Here is an 18173-nt window from a genome sequence, read left to right as displayed (position 1 = left end):
GCTCACAATGCGTAGCGATGCGACGCATTGTGAGCTTGTAGATCTGCTATTTAAAAACGAATGCTTTAGAAAAAAAATGAAAAATGTGGAATATTTTAAAAATATTTTAACAACACAAATCCTGTACGGGGGTCCCTGGCACGAAAAAAAAATCAGATGGGGGTCCGTGGACAAATGCATATTAATTTGGGGGTCCTTGACACGATGAAAATGTTTGAGAACCACTGGTTTAAACAACTTTACAGGAAAAACAAGCCCAAAGTCGCTTATATTAAGCAGACATGGCAGTGTTGAATCCGCTGGAACATGGGCGGAGTTTCAGGTCGGACTGTATTCTATGTAGCACCGCAACACACTACTTCCGTTCCGTCTGGACACGTCATTCATTCTAAACGAGGAAGAAAAGAAACGGACCCCGGCGGACCCCCCAGGTGCAGATAATCTAATCTAAAGAATCATCATGTCCAACTCGGTGATCTCGGTGGTCTCTCGCTTCCTGGAGGAATACACCGGCACGACGCCCAACAAGCTGAAGGTGGTGGACGCCTATCTGCTGTACATTCTGTTGACAGGAGCCCTGCAGTTCCTCTACTGTCTGCTGGTCGGAACCTTCCCGTTCAACAGCTTCTTGTCTGGCTTCATCTCCTGTGTGGGAGCCTTCATCCTGGGAGGTAAATAAGCATCTAGTGTGTGTTTAGATGTTGTTGTTGTTTACATGGTGGTCTAGTGTTAATTGGCCTAGTACAGAATGAATGTGGCCTGTCCCAACAGGCATGGTTGTGTCAGTAGTGTGGGCCTATTTACCCCAAGAACCTGAAGTGGCTGCACTAAATGCAAAATGTAACTGCCAGCTCTTATTTCAGGTGAACAAAAGGCTGATGAGCATCAGTATTTACGAATTTAGAATTTATTTCAAGATATTCTTTGTGGTATATTGTCTGAGTCTTGTGGGTGGCCCAATAGTAAAAGAGTAAAGTAAAAGTACAGTTCTCTTCCAAAGGGAACTGTAGAATCAGAATTCCCCAAGTGGAATCATTTGCCCAGGTTCGAGACTAGACAAGTGTGGGAACACCCAGCACGTGTATATTTACAAACAATTAGTCAGTACCCCCATGTGTATAATCCCTCCCTGTCATCCCTGCTAACCCTAGCTGCAAGCAACTTACACGCTATCTGCATCTTAAGTTCCAAGAAGCTCCATCAACTTAGATGCTATAATGCTATCTGGCATCTATAAGTTGCAATACCAACCCTTGACAGCCCATTCATTGAAACCAAAAAGTCCTATCTGATTGTATCAAACAACGTTAAACTCACCAATATTGCAGCTGTACGGAAAGTGCCTTGGGTTATCCTCTTTGTATCTGTCAAGTTTTTGTTTCATAAAAATCCACCGTAGACATGTTATGTGCTGCTTTCTGTAAATAAATTCCGTGCAAGTGTCAGAGTTTGGAAGCACTCGCACCTGCATTTATGTGTAATATAAAAACGGCAGGACTGTTGAGTGATTTCCAATGAGCGCTTACAAACTCAAACAATAATCGCCTGCATGGAATTTCTTGACAAAAAGGTCAAAAAAATTTATTTTTATGAAACAAAGACTTGACAGATACAAAGAGGATAACCCAAGCTTTCAGCTGCAATAGAGTTTAAAGTCGTTTAATACAATCAGATAGGACTTTTCTGATTCAATGAATGGGCTGTCAAGGGTTGGTATTGCAACTTCTATGCCAGATAGCATTATAGCATCTCAGTTGCTTGCGGCTACATTGACAGCCCGTTCACAAAACTGAAAAGTCCTATCTGATTGTATTAAACTCGCCAATATTGCAGCTGTATGGAAAGTGTGGGTTATCCTCTTTGTCTGTGTCGAACTCAAACATGTAGAAAAAATCATGAGTTGCACTCTGAGTTTATTGACAGAAAGTTGCTCTGCTCATAACATGACAATGGGGGATTTGTTTCAAACAAAGTCTTCTTGACACAGACAAAGAGGATAACCCAAGCTGACCGTACAGGTGAAATATTGCTGAGTTTATCGTCGTTTGATATAATCAGATAGGACCTTTCTGTTTCATGAATGGGATGTCAATGGATCTTGTAACATGCAGATTGCATCTAAGTTGCTTGCGGCTATGCTAACCCTATACTGCTTGGTCTGGGGAGGGTTTGTAGACAACCATGTCTCCTGACTCTCCTCTGTCACATGAAGTCACCAGCTGCTTCTTTTCACCAGGAGGATGTAATGCATGCAGAGGAACATTTTAGTTTACCAGTAGTATTTAACCAGAGGAAGACCTGTATTGTCTTTTGTTTTTTCCCCCTTTTTGAAGAAGTGCCACTATTGATCGCAGTTTTTGACAATTGGGCACAAAAATCACTGCAAGGAAGTCGTCCGTTTGTTGTGCTGTGATAAAGATCAACCTCTCCACCTGGCTTCCCTCCCCGAACACAGCCAATTTTCTTCGTAGACGATGCTCAGGCAAACTGGATGCACTGTGGTGGAGGCGAGCCCCTAAACTCTACGGTTGTGGACATGTATTTTATCCCTGTGCCACCCGAGAGCCTAATTCTAGGTTCTTAAGAGCTTTCTGGTTTTGGAACAACGTTCTATTATCTTGGCTACACCACCACAAGCGTGCCAGAAAATTGTTCTCAGATTGATGTAATCCTCTTTCTAAATGTGCCTTTGATCAGCATCACTATGTTCATTTCAGACTGAAAACATTTTTAAGCACCTTTGAGCTTGTGGCAAGACATTATGAGGGGCAAGAACTAACACTGCATATTCTGTCTTCTTTCTTTAGTGTGTCTTCGTATTCAGATCAATCCACAGAACAAAGGAGAGTTCCTGTCCATCTCCCCAGAGAGGGCTTTTGCCGACTTCCTATTCGCTCACACAGTCCTCCACCTGGTTGTGATGAACTTCATTGGTTGAAACATTGCAGCCCCATCTACAAATGAACCTATGTCAGCAGGTAAGCATGATAATTCACATGCATATTTGTAATAATTCAAACGTTAGTAGTCAAGCTTCAACTTGATCTCCCTGGGGGAAATCAATCATTTCTAGATCTGCTCTGACACAAAATATCCACACGTTATCAAAAACTAAACAACAAAAAAGATGCATACACGTGTACGCACGCAGAGGGAGAAAGACATGCACACAAGTGCAGAAAATGTTAGCTAGAAGCCCATTACGTTCGTTCCTCAAAATGTTGTTAAGGTGATATGTTAACGCTAACTTTTGGACTCCAACACATTTAGACCTGAGGCCGATTCTAAAAACGCCTTCTAAAACCTAACCTAAGCAACAACTAATGAGACCCAGAGGTGGCTCCCGGATTGCTACTGTATCTCTAGCCCATTAACAAAGGCAACTGAATGTAGGGAAACTATCAAAATACAATATAAAATACAATGCTAAAAAGAGTAAGATGATGATTGTCTGAAGCAGGGAAGACAGACAGTTAACCTCTCCTGACTTCTATCTTTCTGCTACTGACCTTAGTGGCTGCTGTGAGATTAAATATTTGGGCCATATAATCTCAAATTACCTTTCTGATGACAAGGACATATATAGACCTTGTCGGAAACTGTAAGCTCAACATGAGCTTACAAACATGCTGTGTCACAAATTTAGCATGTGCTCAGTCAGTACCGTTGAAGGTTTCACTCTTTAGATCTTTCTGTACACCTCTGTATACTGCCCACCTGTGGTGTCAGACGACTCACAGTGGCTTATAATGACTGCATGAGGCTGCTGCTGAGAGCTCCAAGAAGCTCCAGTGCAAGCCAGATGTTTGTTAGTGTTGGTGTACCCAAGTGCTCTGCTGTGCTACGCAATCTTATGTATAGATTCATGTGTAGGGCATCTGAGTCAGTAAATGACATCATTGCTCTCATAACTAACCCTATACGTAGTTCTGTCAGGTTCTCCTCTAGACTGTGGAACCATTGGCGCACTTGTCTGTATGTTTGAAACTGAACATGGTCTTATTCTTATTCTGTTGTTTTTCTTTTTATTGTGATATGGATCTCCCTTGGGTCTGAAATAAAGATTGAATTGATATCAATGCGCACAATCATAGAAGATTGTTGAGACCAGAGGACGGGTTCATCAATCCTGTCTTCTTCCTCTGCCTCAGCTGACAGCAGGTGCTGCTGGCTTTTCCAGCTAGAGAATAGTTCTGCTAGCTGACTGTTAATGTTACTTTACTGCTGGCAAACTTTATTTTTTAAAGATATTTTTGGGGGCTTTTATGCCTTTATTCATAGCATATAGTGGAGATTGACAGGAAACGGGGAGAGAAATATGGGGAGAGACATGCAGTAAAGATCGTCGGGAACGGGACTCGAACCCGCGATGCACTGTCAGGCCACATAGGTGCCCGAACCACTAGGCCAGCAGGCCAGGCCAAGAAAATATTTTTATGTTATGTAACATGCTTAACAATGGAAGACTACAGGTTCACCAACAATGATTGGCTTCACGGTTAGTTACACTTATCATCTCTCAACCATCCCAAATGACAAATCTGAATGTTTTATGAACCAGGCTCGTTGGAGTAGATGTGAGGATGGGGACAGGACACCCATACAAAAGTTTTCTATTCAAACAGATTATACTGGACAAATACCGAATGGAGTGATTGATGCATTTATTGACCAAACGTGTTAATTGATCAAATCTTGTATGACAGATTAGGGTTCTACTTATGTGCATTATGGATTTATATTTTTGTTTTGTTTGTTTGTGTTTGTTCTTCACAATTCTTCTTTCTATTTAAAAAGTAACTAAATGTAAAAAGGATAGGTACTAATAAGCTACAAGCTTCTCCCTATACCTTTTGGATCAGGCTAAAAGAAAATGCTTTTTTGTAATGTCTCACTGTGCATTGTTCGAAATAAATTCATTCAATCTAGTTGTACAAATAGTACACATTCATTGTATATAAGATCGGCCAATGACTGTTTTCTCTCATATAACGTTAACATCCAGCATTGGCGTGTTTCCCACTGTTCCATAGCACCCACTAACAGCTGCCTGCTCAAAGTTTAACCTTCAAATTAAGTATCTTTATTGTAGAATGTCAAAATTGACAGAAGAGGGAGCACTAACATTGTTCCACGGCAGCCACACTGTAAAGCATGTCTGCAGAGATGTTTCTGTTTATTGGCCTCATGAGTGCGTGCATTGGCGGATGCTGATGATCTCAGAATGCCAGATTAATTGGTCGACTCCAGCGGTCACCTAAGCAGTTACCTATACTAAGTATAAAGTGATGTTCATCTCATACAGTTCACCTCCAGTACTGACAACCTCTTTCTTTTCTCATCGCTCAACAGAAGAGATGTTTAATGGTTCCCCACCAAGACACGAAGCCACCTCTTCATTTGTGCCAGTAATTTGGAGAGTTGAAGCCCACCATTCAAAAGGAATTTGCTGCAACGTGTCTTATATCGTACAAGACAACTTTGTCTATCGACAAACTATTGAAAATGGTTGATTTTGTTTTATTTTATACTGTTCATTTTCTAAAGCATTCCCTTTTGCACTGAGAGAAATGGAAATAAAAGGCAACTGCAATGGCGTTCATTGTGTATTGTTGTTATTATATCAGCAGAACTGGCCACCACTGAGCAGCATTGGTCAGAGGTCTGGTGTACTACTACTTCATTTTATTTACTCACAAAATGGCATTGATACAGTGCACAATTGCAATTCTATGCTGTGACCATTTTAATATTGTAAGCATTTCCCCTGAATCAAATACTGCCTTTTCTTATTACCAAGACTAATATTAAGTGTTTATAAAACTTCAATATTTTAAGCTTTTGTAACACATTTAAATTAAGTGCACTTTGGGTGTATATTTCCTTTGGATTTTTGTAGTTCACATTTTACTGTAGATAAGAGGCAGGGGCGCCTTAAACAAATTGTGATATTCAATCGCAAAATTGCAAATGTTCCAAATTGTATCATGAAGCACTGAATGTGTGCTCTTTTAGCTTGGTGTTCATAGTGGGTTTAATAATTTAAAAGACACAATCCCAGTGGTAAGCATATGTCAAAAGTCAATCTAAATCTGTTACAAGACATTAAGCCAAGAGCAATGTTGTCTATGAACTAAGAGACCTCTAAAACATTATTATTGCTATTATTTAGTTCACAGACCACAAGAATTAGTTGAAAAACAAAGTCTGGTCATGAATGAATATTTTAGGTGTCCTACATTTCCATTAAAAAAAAGTCTCTCTTTACTTAAAGCATATACATAAAGCATTATAAGCTCAGTGGAATAGCACATTATAACTACCATAACTTAGTCAGTTATAAAGTGGCTTTGTTATAAGTTATGCATACACATTTATAAGAATGTTATGAAGCATTTTAGGTGCATTATGTGATGCATTATAATGCATTATAAATGTGATTATAATTCATTATTGACCCGACCTTTAAGTGAAGTGTTACCTGGTAGTTATAATGTGCTATTCTGCTGATTTTATAATGCATTATGACAAGCACTTATAAGTTATAATGCTTCATAAACCTTGTTATAAGTTGTTATGCATAATTATAAACATTTATAACAAGCGCTATAAAATAATGCCTTATAAGTGCATTATATATGTGGTTATTATAACACATTATAGACACGACCTTAACACAAAGTCTTACCAAAAAGTCTCCAGCACCTATATGGTTAACATGATTCAAAACATCTGGATTCCACATGTGGTCATGTGACCAACAGGAAGTTTGCATTGCGGAACGGGGGTCTGTTTTTGGAGAGAGCTGAGGATTGACTCACTCGTCAAACCTCAAACTGATAGGAATAAACATGCAACAGCTCCTCGTACTCACCCTTGGACTGCTAGCCTGCATTCCAGGTAATACCGGTCATCAGTTCTCTGATCAGTTTTATGATTCCAGATGTTCAGTTGCTTCTTAGGGCAAGCAATTGGTGAGAAAGGAAAATCTGGTAACAATAGAAAATCAGTGTTGCTTTGTTTCTTTTCATTATCCAGGGCTTTACACAACATAGTGCATGAGTTGTTTCCCCTTTTTTTTTTTTTTTGGAAAGGGTGAACAAAGTTCAGTCAGACTGTGAGAGGCTTTCCCATTCTTCATTTTTCCTGCCCTAGCACTTTTTAAAATATATATACTTTTGTCTCGTAGCTACAAAGACTTCTTTCAACTGTTCTTTTTAACTGTCATAGACCCCAAATCAGTATTGCATTATGGCATATTCCAACTTTGGAATTTCAAGTTTTGAAGGAAGTGAAAATAGCTAAAAGTAGTCATTCATAGAAAACGAAACCTGAAGTGTGGTAACAAGCAGTCCTTGAGACCACCGTGTGGACAGACACACACGCACGCACGCACGCACGCACTAGTATTTTGTCTTCATCATAGTTATAACTACTACTACTACTTATAACTGTTACAATGTTTTGTGATCTCATACTTATAACGCCCCCCACTTTTGCCCAATTTGCAGCCTCTCTATGTAGAGTAACTACAATAGAAGACCTCACAGTCCTGGAGGGCAGCTCTGCCACAGTCCCATGTCATTATGACCCTCAATATGCTGGCTATGTGAAGTACTGGTGCCAAGGGAGAACGATCAATTTCTGCGCAAGTCTTGCACGAACGGACACACCTCGATCGGCCAGCTCCGGTGAAGAGAAGGTGGACATCTTTGACGATCCCGTCCAGCAGGTGTTCACGGTGACCATGAAAGACCTGAAGGAGGCGGACAGCGGGTGGTACTGGTGTGGTCTGGAGGTGGGTAACATGTGGAATGCTGATGTCACTGCCTCCATCCACATCAATGTCATTCATGGTGAGTAACAGAGGTGACCTGTGGGATTGATGCAAGCCAGTCCTCCTGATATGGTCATAAATGCTTTTATTTTTATTAGATTGTTTTATTTTCACATTATTGGGACTAATGCTCAGGCTGTATTAACACATTTTATCATATTTTTCTCAATGGTGAACTGAATAGAATTTTGTGGTCTAGGGTCAAGACAACTGTCACATCACAGAAACATTGTATCTATAATTTAACAATTAATATTCACAATACACAAAACTGAAAAGACAAAATATAAACAAAATGTAAACACCAACCAGCAACCACTGATATTGTCCATGGCTGAGATAAGGGCACTTGGAGGTAAAATGACCAAATGCACAAATAACTATGTTATAGATAATAACTAACTACTGACTGCACATGCCAGTTTTGCTTACCTGACCCAACTGCAAACATTGCTGAAATTGACAGTTACCATCACAATTATTGCAAAAGCACAAAATCTAGGCTTTGATGATCACTCTGTATATACGTATTATATGATATGATATGATATGATATTTTATTACGTGGTATCATATATCATCAGGCTTGGAATTTCATAATTTTAGGGTCTAGTCCTTTGGTGTTAATTTTTTGGCACAAAGGCCAAATGCTAGGACAGGAAGGCCATCAAATAAAAGAATGATTTTAAGTCCACAGAAATAATGAATATAATTAATGTTTTAATACATAGATAACTATCAGTGAAATAAGTAAATAAAAATATGTTTATTTAACAAAATAATGTAGGCTGTTGGTACAAATTACCAATACTTGTAGGAACCAGAGTCAAAAGTTTATACTTAGATAAATAGATACCTTTATTAATCCCGCAGGGGAAATGCCAGAGGCATGCTCAGCCCTGCACTAATCAAAGTCACTGGACTAAATTGAAGATGGGGAGTCAGGGGGAGGTAAGAATTCAGAATCTCAACAAAAGACTGGTGTCTAAAAACTGGGGCAGTCTGGGGCATCAAGGTCACTTTTGCCTCAGGGGCATATCATTTTTTGAGGGGTAGAAGGCCACACTGAGGGGCAGTGGTGGAAAAAGTATTCAAATTTTTTGTTTAAGTAAAAGTATCAATACTGTAATGTAGAAATACTCTGTTACAAGTAAAAGTCGGGAATTCAAAATTTACTTGAGTAAAAGTACAAAAGTATTGGTATTAAAATGTACTTAAAGTGCCAAAAGTAGAAAATACTCATTATGTATAAATTGTATACAAATCTTTGTCAACATAGTTTTTAGCTACAAAGTAACTACAAACTAAATTTTTTGAATAATTTTAGTGGAGTAAAAGTATAATATTCGCCTCTGAGATGTAGTGGAGTAGAAGTAAAAGTACTGAAAACTGTAAATACTCCAGTAAAGTAAAAATACCTCAACATTGTACTTAAGTACAGTACTTGAGTAAATGTACTTAGTTACTTTACACCACTGCTGAGGGGTCATGACAGCCATGACCTTCATGGCCTCCATGAAATTCCTACCCTATATATCATATCATATAAAACAAAGCTTTACTAAAAAAAAGTCTAATCCAATCCAGCTTTGTATTGATTTGGACCTGAAGGTATTTGTTTGAATCCACCCTGCTTCACTTCCTCTCACTGGATGATAAGAACAGGGAGCCTCCTGTTCCCCTGGCAGTACACCACAAGTTCATTAGTTTAGCTTATATTGAGCTTCAGGTAATTGTCGCAACCTTGTGATGAAGCTCTCTATCATTCTTCTGTACTCCAAAGAGTCTCTAGCTGAATAAAAAAACTGAATAAAAAAACATGTTCTCACTGAAAATGGCAATATAGGAATAATTTACATTTGGCAAATAAAACAAAAAAACTAAAAATCCCTACTTAAAACCTTTTGTTACATTGATTGATTGATTTATTGAATGAATATTTTATTAGGCAGAAATGTAAAACAGGGAAACGCTTTTGTCTAAAAGGTATGTCCCAAAAAGTCCTTGCGGTCTTGTTTCCATTGGGGTACTTGGTATTCAATTCATAAACATATAAAGTAGCACCAAGCAGTTCAATATCATCACAAAATACAGAAAAAACACAATATGTACAGAGTCGGAAAAACAATGGGTGGGGGGGGGGGGTGGGGGGTGAGAGTCAAAGGAAAGGGGGGGGGGGGGGGGGGTGAGAGTCTGTCTAAGGGAGAAGTGGTACTACTTCCCCTTTTGGCCTCCTGAAAGGTGAATTTTCAGGGCTGTTTTAAAGGAAGCCAGCGATCTAATTATTTTTATCTACATCCTTTTAAAGTCTTCAGTTCATGTATTATATGAGTCTGAAAAGACAAGGGTGTCAACAATAACCTGGTTGGCGAATGTATACGATACAACTGTGATGCCGTATTTCTAGTTATACACTCCGATAATCATCAGGTGATTTGTTGTCTGTAGCCATGAAATGCTTGTACTGTACGTAGTAAGTGCTTTTATTTTGAGTTGTCAGATACCATATCAAGCCAAAATGGGACTTGGTTGTAACGTTTCTCTTTAGTGTGCTTGTGAAAATGTGATGCATGTTTGTTTACTGAGGAGGTCTCCATGCTTGCTTTCCACAGATGTGTCCGTGGTCAACAGCAGAGTCAGTGGAGTGGAGGGGGGTACTGTCACTGTTGAATGTCACTACAGTGAAAGATACAGGTATTGCATTTTGTTGCTATAGCCAGTTGATTGCTGTTTAATATACACAGTAAAATCCCAAGTGTTATAATTTTACTCAGAGAGAGTGTACAAATGGAACCAAATGGACCCATAAGTGTGCATTTGGTTCCATTTGTAAACTCTTAATGAGTGACAAATTGAAGCAATAAGCCACAAGAGGCTATGCTTTGGATTGCACTGTGTATGGTTATTATTGGTTTTCATTTCTAGTTACTTCACTGCCAAATTGATTGTTCTCAGAGGATACCTACTGTATTCTTATTTCCCTGGCTGCAAAGCACCATGTAACTGTGTGCCTTTGAAGAGGACGTAAAGTTTATTGTTATTGTAACCCTTACATGCACCTATAATGCTCCTCTTGTATTATCTTGTATACCGCAACTCTTGAATCTTTTTACTGTGTAATCAATGTTCATGCTCATTCTTTGTAACTGTGTTACAACAGACAGGCTGAGAAGAAATGGTGCCGCAGTGGAGACTGGAGTTCCTGTTTGGTGACTGACTCTGAGGGGAACTACAAGGACGCCTCAGTGGCCCTCATCGATGACAGGGTGGGCTCCTTTGACTGATTGATTGAATACTTTATTAGACAGAAATGTAAACAGCACGAGGTACAGTCAGACATTTGAGCTAAAAGGATAACACAAACATTTCCTGGGGACTTGTTTCCATTGTTGTCCCATTGATGTATTAAATTCATCAACATGGCATAAAAATAACACAAAAATACAATATCATCAACAAACATAAAACGCTATATGTACAAAGTAGAGAAAAAATTAAAATACAAAAACTGTAGGCAGTGAATGCCATCACCATTGTATGGGAGAAGTGAGTTTACCTCCCCTTTTGGCCTCCTGAAAGATGGATTTTCAGGCCTGTTTTGAAGGAAGCAGGCCAGTGATCCACATGTTTTAAGGGATGGTGCCAGAGCATTCCACACTTTGGTGGCAGTGCTGTAGAAGGAGAATTTACCCATGTTTGTTCTATAGGTGGGTGATACCTTTACTATCACAATAAGAGACCTGCAGATGAGAGACACAGGCTGGTACTTTTGCGCAGCTGGACAGCGACAGAAGGCCGTACACGTGCTGGTACAACCGCGACCCATCACCAGTAGGTTCATGAACAACTTGTAAATCCTAGAGAACTTGATTTGCCTGTTTATTTCATATCTGTTTCATATCCGATTGTTGGAATGTTAAGCACTTATTGTTACCTTTAGATTGTGACCAAATTGTGGAGTTGTGTTCCTTTAACTGAGATAGATATATATGTATGTAGTATAGTATACTACACTACAGTATGTGGAACAAAGCAACAGTTAATAATACATTGATGGCCCAAAGAAAAATATTCATGGATTCTATGTAACCCTCAATGTGCTTTTGGACCTAATCCATATCTGTATTGATTGTTAGTTGTAGATATTTAATATGGCTTTACGGTTATAAAGAAGGTTATAAGGTTATAAGAATGTTATACAATTATAACAAATCACAAGTCAAGAATAGACACTTTTTGCAAAACTATAAAACATCTGCGTGACCCACTGTATTTCAAGCTGATGCTCTCATTCATTGCTACTTGCAATGAATATAGTACACAGGGGTTTGGTGTCTCGTTCAAGGACAATGCGACTTCTATGTGCTTCGGTAACAAAACGGTGCACTCTCGTCACCCAAACACCCTGTGTTTTAAATAGTGTCCACAATACTCCTGAGATTTCTGTATAATGTCTCTAGCTTCAGCTGCTGTGACTGTGACTATGATGCCATCATCTCTACCGTCACCAACTCAGACGGCTGTCTACCTGCCTCCACCCAAGAACATTACTATGGAGCCCTGGGACACTCAGAGGTACAGTAACACTGCACCGCTTGAGTTGAGTGGAATGTATTTTAGCCAGTGGTTCTTAACCTTTTCAGGCTGTGACCACCCAAAATAATCATATTTGAACTGGTGACCCCCCACCCTGACAAGCACTTCAATTTAGTTTATCTCGGTTCCACAGATAAATATTGTAAGCTTGCAGATCTGCTATTTTGAACTTTCTTATAATATTTGACAATTTGGGCAATGTTTGACCAGTTTTGATATATATATATATATATTTATATATTTTTTCTTTTTACATATTAAAAAGGTGTTAAACTCCTTAAATTGTCACTTCCCTGTCATCTGGACCCCCCCCCCCCCCCCCAAAAAAAAGAAAAACACGTGGGGACCCAACCCACAGGTTGAGAAGCACTGTAAATTATACACATTATACGCAGTTTATTGCCATTTATTGCCACACATTTCATGTGCAATTTACAATATAGTAAAGTAGATGGCATGAAACCTAGTCAACAGCGTAAATAGTCGCATAATTAGAGAGTGCAAAGAGAACATTGAAGTGCTTCAAATAAACTAGGATACCAGGTAAATATCAAGCATAGCATCTGTTTTAGCAACATGCTATCTGAATAACATGTGTCAAGCAAAACAAATCAATATAACAAAGACCTGTGAACATGTAATCAACATGTATCTGCATATACGTATACAGTGACTTGTACGGATGTGACGATTCACTCGACCCACAATTCGATACAATTCCCTATACTGGGTTCACGATACGATTTCCGTAGTTTTTTTTACAAAATATGAAGAGAAGGAGTTCAAGTATCTCAGGGTCTTGTTCGTGATTTATTGGGAGGATGGAGGGGGAGATGGGCTGGAGAATCAGAGCAGCAGGAGTGGTGCTGAGTTCGCTGTACTGCACTGTTGTGACAAAAAAGAGAGCTGAGCCAGATGGCAAAGCTCTCCATCTACTGGTCAGTCTCCGTCCCCACTTTCACCTATGGTCATGAAATGTGGGTCATGACCGAAAGAATAGGATCGTGGATATAAGCTACCGTATTTCAGCGTGCCATGATGCACCACATTGTGAGCTTGCAGATCTGCTATTTTCAGACATCATCATCAGGTCCATTGGTGGACAGTATCAAAGCAAAGTATTCACTTGAGTACTGTACTTGATTACAATTTTTGCGCTGGAAAATGGGGAGTGAGTCTGCACTTCAGACTGCAAGGAGGAGGTCATTCCACAGCTTGAGGGAGCCGTGGAATTACCTTTCTAGGACACACGTCCTAGAGAGGAGAGTCTAGGACGTGTGGAGCATTGACCTGGGTGTTGTGCTGAAGGGAGGGACAGACTTCCTGTGTTGATCTAAGGGAGAGGGAAGGGGTGTAGGGGTGGATCATGTCCTGAAGGTCCGGGGGTGTCATGCCCTTGGTTGCCTTGGAGGTCATCACCAGTGTGTTGTACCGAGTGCGGGCAGCATCCAGAAGCCAGTAAAGGGAATGCAAAAAGGGGGAGATGTGAAAGTTTTGGAAGGTTGAAGACCAGGCGTCCCGTGGCAACAGCAAGGCAAACAGTAGGAACTAATTCTATATGCTGACTACAGAGGAATCAGTTGCAATAAAAAATGCAGGATACTGTACTTTACTGTTCAACACCTGTAATACAATACAGTTAATGTGCAACCTTAAGCATGATTTTATCACCAGCATTTCTCTCTCCAAGGTTTTTCAAAACAAGTTTCTCCTTAAAGTGAAAAAACGTTACTTCCCTACTCTCTCCCAACACTTGACACCCCACTGTTTGCTTTGGTTTCATTGACATAATGTTTATCTGGGTCAATATAAGCCATTTAAATCAAGTACTGACAGAATGGTATGTCCTTCTTTCTGCTATTATTTCAAGATACTGCTCCCTCAAGTTTTACAAGGTCTGTTTTGACTGAATTGTTTTGTTTTGTGCTTCAGACGTGCCTTGGAGACCGTGGTGATATGTGTGTCTCTAATACTTCTCATGGGCATGGCCGTATTAGCCAGGAAGATGTGGAATCAGCACAGTAAGGCAGCTTTTCAGCTCTGTATCATTTAATGTATATAACATTAACTTGTGTGTGTAGGGACTGCAGATGAAAATGAGCTCTCAGCTAACTCTGGACATTTACATCAATGTGAAAACTGAAATGTTGATTGATGCGCATTGTCCCTGGTACTGTAAATAAATAGTAAAATAGTAAAATAAGCTATGGTTAGGATGGGAAGTATATACTAACATATCTTTTATTTGAGTGTAGTGCATCCTACCACTTGTCTGCAAGTTGTATATGCTGTAGGAGCTATCTATTGCCTTGCAATTAGCTGTGGCCTTTCTGAAGGCTAAGCTGTTTTTTCTGTCCATATCCAGAAAAAGAACGAAGGCTAAGAGAGACAGAAGAACTGAAAGCAAGGCTCACTGTAAGTCCATCACTACTCTATCTATCTATCTATCTATCTATCTATCTATCTGTCTGTCTGTCTGTCTGTCTGTCTGTCTGTCTGTCTGTCTGTCTGTCTGTCTGTCTGTCTGTCTGTCTGTCTCAAATGATCGAATAATATCTCTATTACATACGTTTGAATGGGTTCATACAATGATTAACCTTCACGTCTTCCACAGGGATACCCAGGGGACCTAGGTGACCTGCAAAGCGCCGCAGTCATTTTCCGCAATGGAGATTCACAGAATGCACACATGCTCTGACTGCAGTACATGTTACTGGCGCATTGGACCGGGATATGATGTCGATTTTAACATTGTGACTCTTTATTTCATGTTATATTTTGGAAAATGGGTTTGCATTTACTTCGGATTACGAAGGTTACACACATTCAAACACTGTACAGTGAAATACCCAGTGTTGATTTAACCACTTAAATTCCAGCATCCTAATTCTGGGGGAACATTCGCCAAAAATAGCAGATCTAAAAGCTCACAACATGTCGCATTGTGATGCATTGTGAGCTTGTAGATAGGCTATTTTTGCTGAACCGTAACCCCTTTGCAACTCTGGTCCGTTTCACTAAGAATAGAGGATTTAAGTGGTCAAACGGGACACAACGGGATGCGTAGAATAATTTGTGTTAATTGCGAACGTGGAAGGAGGCGCGGCGCCTATTAGTTTGTATTGGCCAGTGCGCTCAGTGCTGTATTTCCGAACGCACCCAATGTAACCGTGCTCGGGTTGTGAGTGTGTGTGTCTGTGTGCAGCCGCGCTCTCATTGGCTGAAATAACACGGATTACAAGTCCGTAAATACACAATATTTTCGAGCTGCGTTCGCTTCCAGCGTTCGCGCGTCTTACTTGTGAAATTAACACTGGGGGTTTGACTGTGTGTTGATGGTCAAATACAGTTTATCTTAAACTTTATTTCCAAGCATTTCTATTCTCTTTCTGTACATACATAAACTGCTCTCTGATATTCTCTGTGACTCATCGAATGCTCCAGAATGAAGGACCTTCATGGTGAATAATGCTCTTTTATCCTTTTTACTGAACACTGTCCACCCACTTTAAAATGTTATGTTTCACTTTGTGTGAGATTTGAAAAAGTGTGTGTGTGTGTGTGTGTGTGTGTGTGTGTGTGTGTGTGTGTGTGTGTGTGTGTGTGTGTGTGTGTGTGTGTGTGTGTGTGTGTGTGTGTGTGTGTGTGTGTGTGTGTGTGTGTGTGTGTGTGTGTGTGTGTGTGTGTGTGTGTGTGTGTGTGTGTGTGTGGTACTGCATATGTCAATGTGTACCAAATTAACCAAATGGGCCCTGGGGTCCTTGAAATTAAAAAGCTTGACAATCACTTAGTTACAAGAAGCACAGCTAAAACGCAATTCATCAGACCAAGTAGAAAAACATGGTACTATTTTATCATGAGCATTAGTGAGGACCAATTATATGAAGATAGGTTGAAAATGGGTGATGTCGTCCTTTAAGCAAATGAAGAGTGTCTTGAATAGAAAGGATATGCAGCATTATTAAATACCAGCCCTAACTAAATGATTCTTGGCTTGAAATAAAATGTATCACTGCATGTGATTGTTGATTGATGTTTTTTATAATGAGTCATGAAAGGGATTTGATTGGACTCCCTTCAATTTTACAGAACAAATTGACAGCGGTACGACCACAGTGTTCTCATGTAACTATACAGTCAAAGGTTTTCCTCTGTTATGCTCTCTTCTGGAAAATTATTTTTTTGCAATTGATGGTGAGGATATTGCTTCAGTAAGTGGTACTGTACATGCACGGCTTTCTATCCTATACTTGTGCAATTTGTACTCATTATGTACTATGTTATTATTTTCAGTGCAGGGACAAAGCTGCTGGAGTGGACAAATATTGTACAAATATGCTGTTCCTGGTAAAATATTCCACCTTTTTAATTGTGATTATCAAGTGCACACCAACAATCGCTGCTTGTACTTGTATGAATGAGTGGAAAAATAAACCCATTTGAATCTAGAAGTGCTCTCATTAATTGTGTCATTACGTGTCTGCATGTGTGAGTTTGTCTGTGTATATGCACGGGCTTATCTGAAAACCCACATCATGAAACAAATTCAGTTATCTTTTTTTGCTTACCAATCACCATGGACATCCTATGTGAAGGCTTGTGGAGGAAAGAAGTCAGTCACATTAGTATTCTGTGAACAACATTTGACACTATGCAGCAGGCTTTACACAGTTGCACAGATGCTAGTTTTATTCATCCAAGGTAAGAACACTAACTAACAATTACACACAACTCACATATATGGAGAACAGGGAATTATGGGGGGGGGGGGGTTAAACTATGGAAAAATAAACTGAGAAACCATTATTCACAGTTCCTGTGGTGATGTCGGACATGGAAAAGATCAGGTGAGAAGCTCAATCACCATCCCTTGCTCTAGTCTAGTTGCTTCTATGACGCACAGTTTAAATCGGTGCTAAGGCCGTGCATGGTGGAATTGTGGAATCCTGGTTCACTGTGGTGATTTTGCACTGCACAACGCAAGGATATCTCTGACTGATGACAGTGATAACCTCGTCTTCACCGTGACCATGAATGACCTGAACGCAGGGGATTCAGATGTGTACTGGTGTGATGTAAAAATAGTTTTTTTTCTCAGCGTGATATTAAGTACAGACTTTATCTAAATGTCACAACAGGTACAATCATTTTTTGATGCTAAAGCATTCGAAAAACATTTTTTGTAAAGTTTCATTAACACAAGTGTATTTGAACGGATAGATACGAAATTTACAGATTGCCAAATTACTTTGTGAAATAAAAGATTACATTTATTATGTATTTAATAATAATGTATTATTATTATTGTATTATTATTATTATTATTATTATTATTATTATTATTATTATTATTATTATTATTATTATTATTATTATTATTATTATTATTATTATCAGTACAGAGCAGCTTGAGTGGAGGAGATATACATTAGCTCACTTAATAAGGTTGATTTTGCCATGACAAATCTCCACTGTTTTCAGATCCAGGTCTGCATAGTGAGTGGAGAGAAGGAGGGCAGCATCACCGTTCAGTCAGTGTCTCCACAGTGACAGATAGGGCTTATGAGAAGAAATGGTGCAGACATCCAGGAACCTGTATAATCATAGGATCCACCATGACGACCCAGAATGCCTCTCCCCTGCTGAGGGATGAGGGGATATGGGCTTGTTTACTGTGACGAGGATGAGGGTTCAGGTGAACGACACAGACTGGCACTGCATGGTGTGCTGTTGCAGACTT

General features: G+C 39.5%; 2 protein-coding genes across 3 annotated transcripts; both read left to right on the top strand.

The window, feature by feature from the left end:
- Positions 1–363: 363 nt before the first annotated feature.
- dad1 (defender against cell death 1) lies at positions 364–5597 on the top strand. The gene is made up of 3 exons (XM_080440215.1): positions 364–671; positions 2808–2978; positions 5353–5597. The coding sequence occupies exons 1-2, from the start codon at positions 461–463 to the stop codon at positions 2936–2938; spliced, it is 342 nt and encodes a 113-aa protein (XP_080296341.1). The 5' UTR covers positions 364–460; the 3' UTR covers positions 2939–2978; positions 5353–5597.
- A 1177-nt stretch (positions 5598–6774) lies between these two features.
- On the top strand, positions 6775–16852 carry pigr (polymeric immunoglobulin receptor). Of its 2 annotated transcripts, none has more exons than XM_080440183.1 (9): positions 6775–6900; positions 7512–7856; positions 10450–10531; positions 10998–11103; positions 11545–11668; positions 12304–12412; positions 14366–14454; positions 14799–14848; positions 15048–16852. In XM_080440183.1, exons 1-9 carry the CDS (start codon positions 6852–6854, stop codon positions 15129–15131), a joined length of 1038 nt encoding a protein of 345 aa, XP_080296309.1. In that variant the 5' UTR covers positions 6775–6851; the 3' UTR covers positions 15132–16852. The 2 variants fall into 2 exon arrangements, with proteins under 2 accessions (XP_080296309.1, XP_080296308.1); XM_080440182.1 differs by having other exon boundaries at positions 12298–12412.
- Positions 16853–18173: the final 1321 nt, after the last annotated feature.

Source organism: Gymnoscopelus braueri (genome assembly GCF_963280865.1).
Source record: "Gymnoscopelus braueri genome assembly, chromosome: 10".
Taxonomy (NCBI): Eukaryota; Metazoa; Chordata; class Actinopteri; order Myctophiformes; family Myctophidae; genus Gymnoscopelus; species Gymnoscopelus braueri.
The sequence above is the reverse complement of the archived record's forward strand: the minus strand, read 5'-3'. Positions and strand labels throughout refer to the sequence as shown.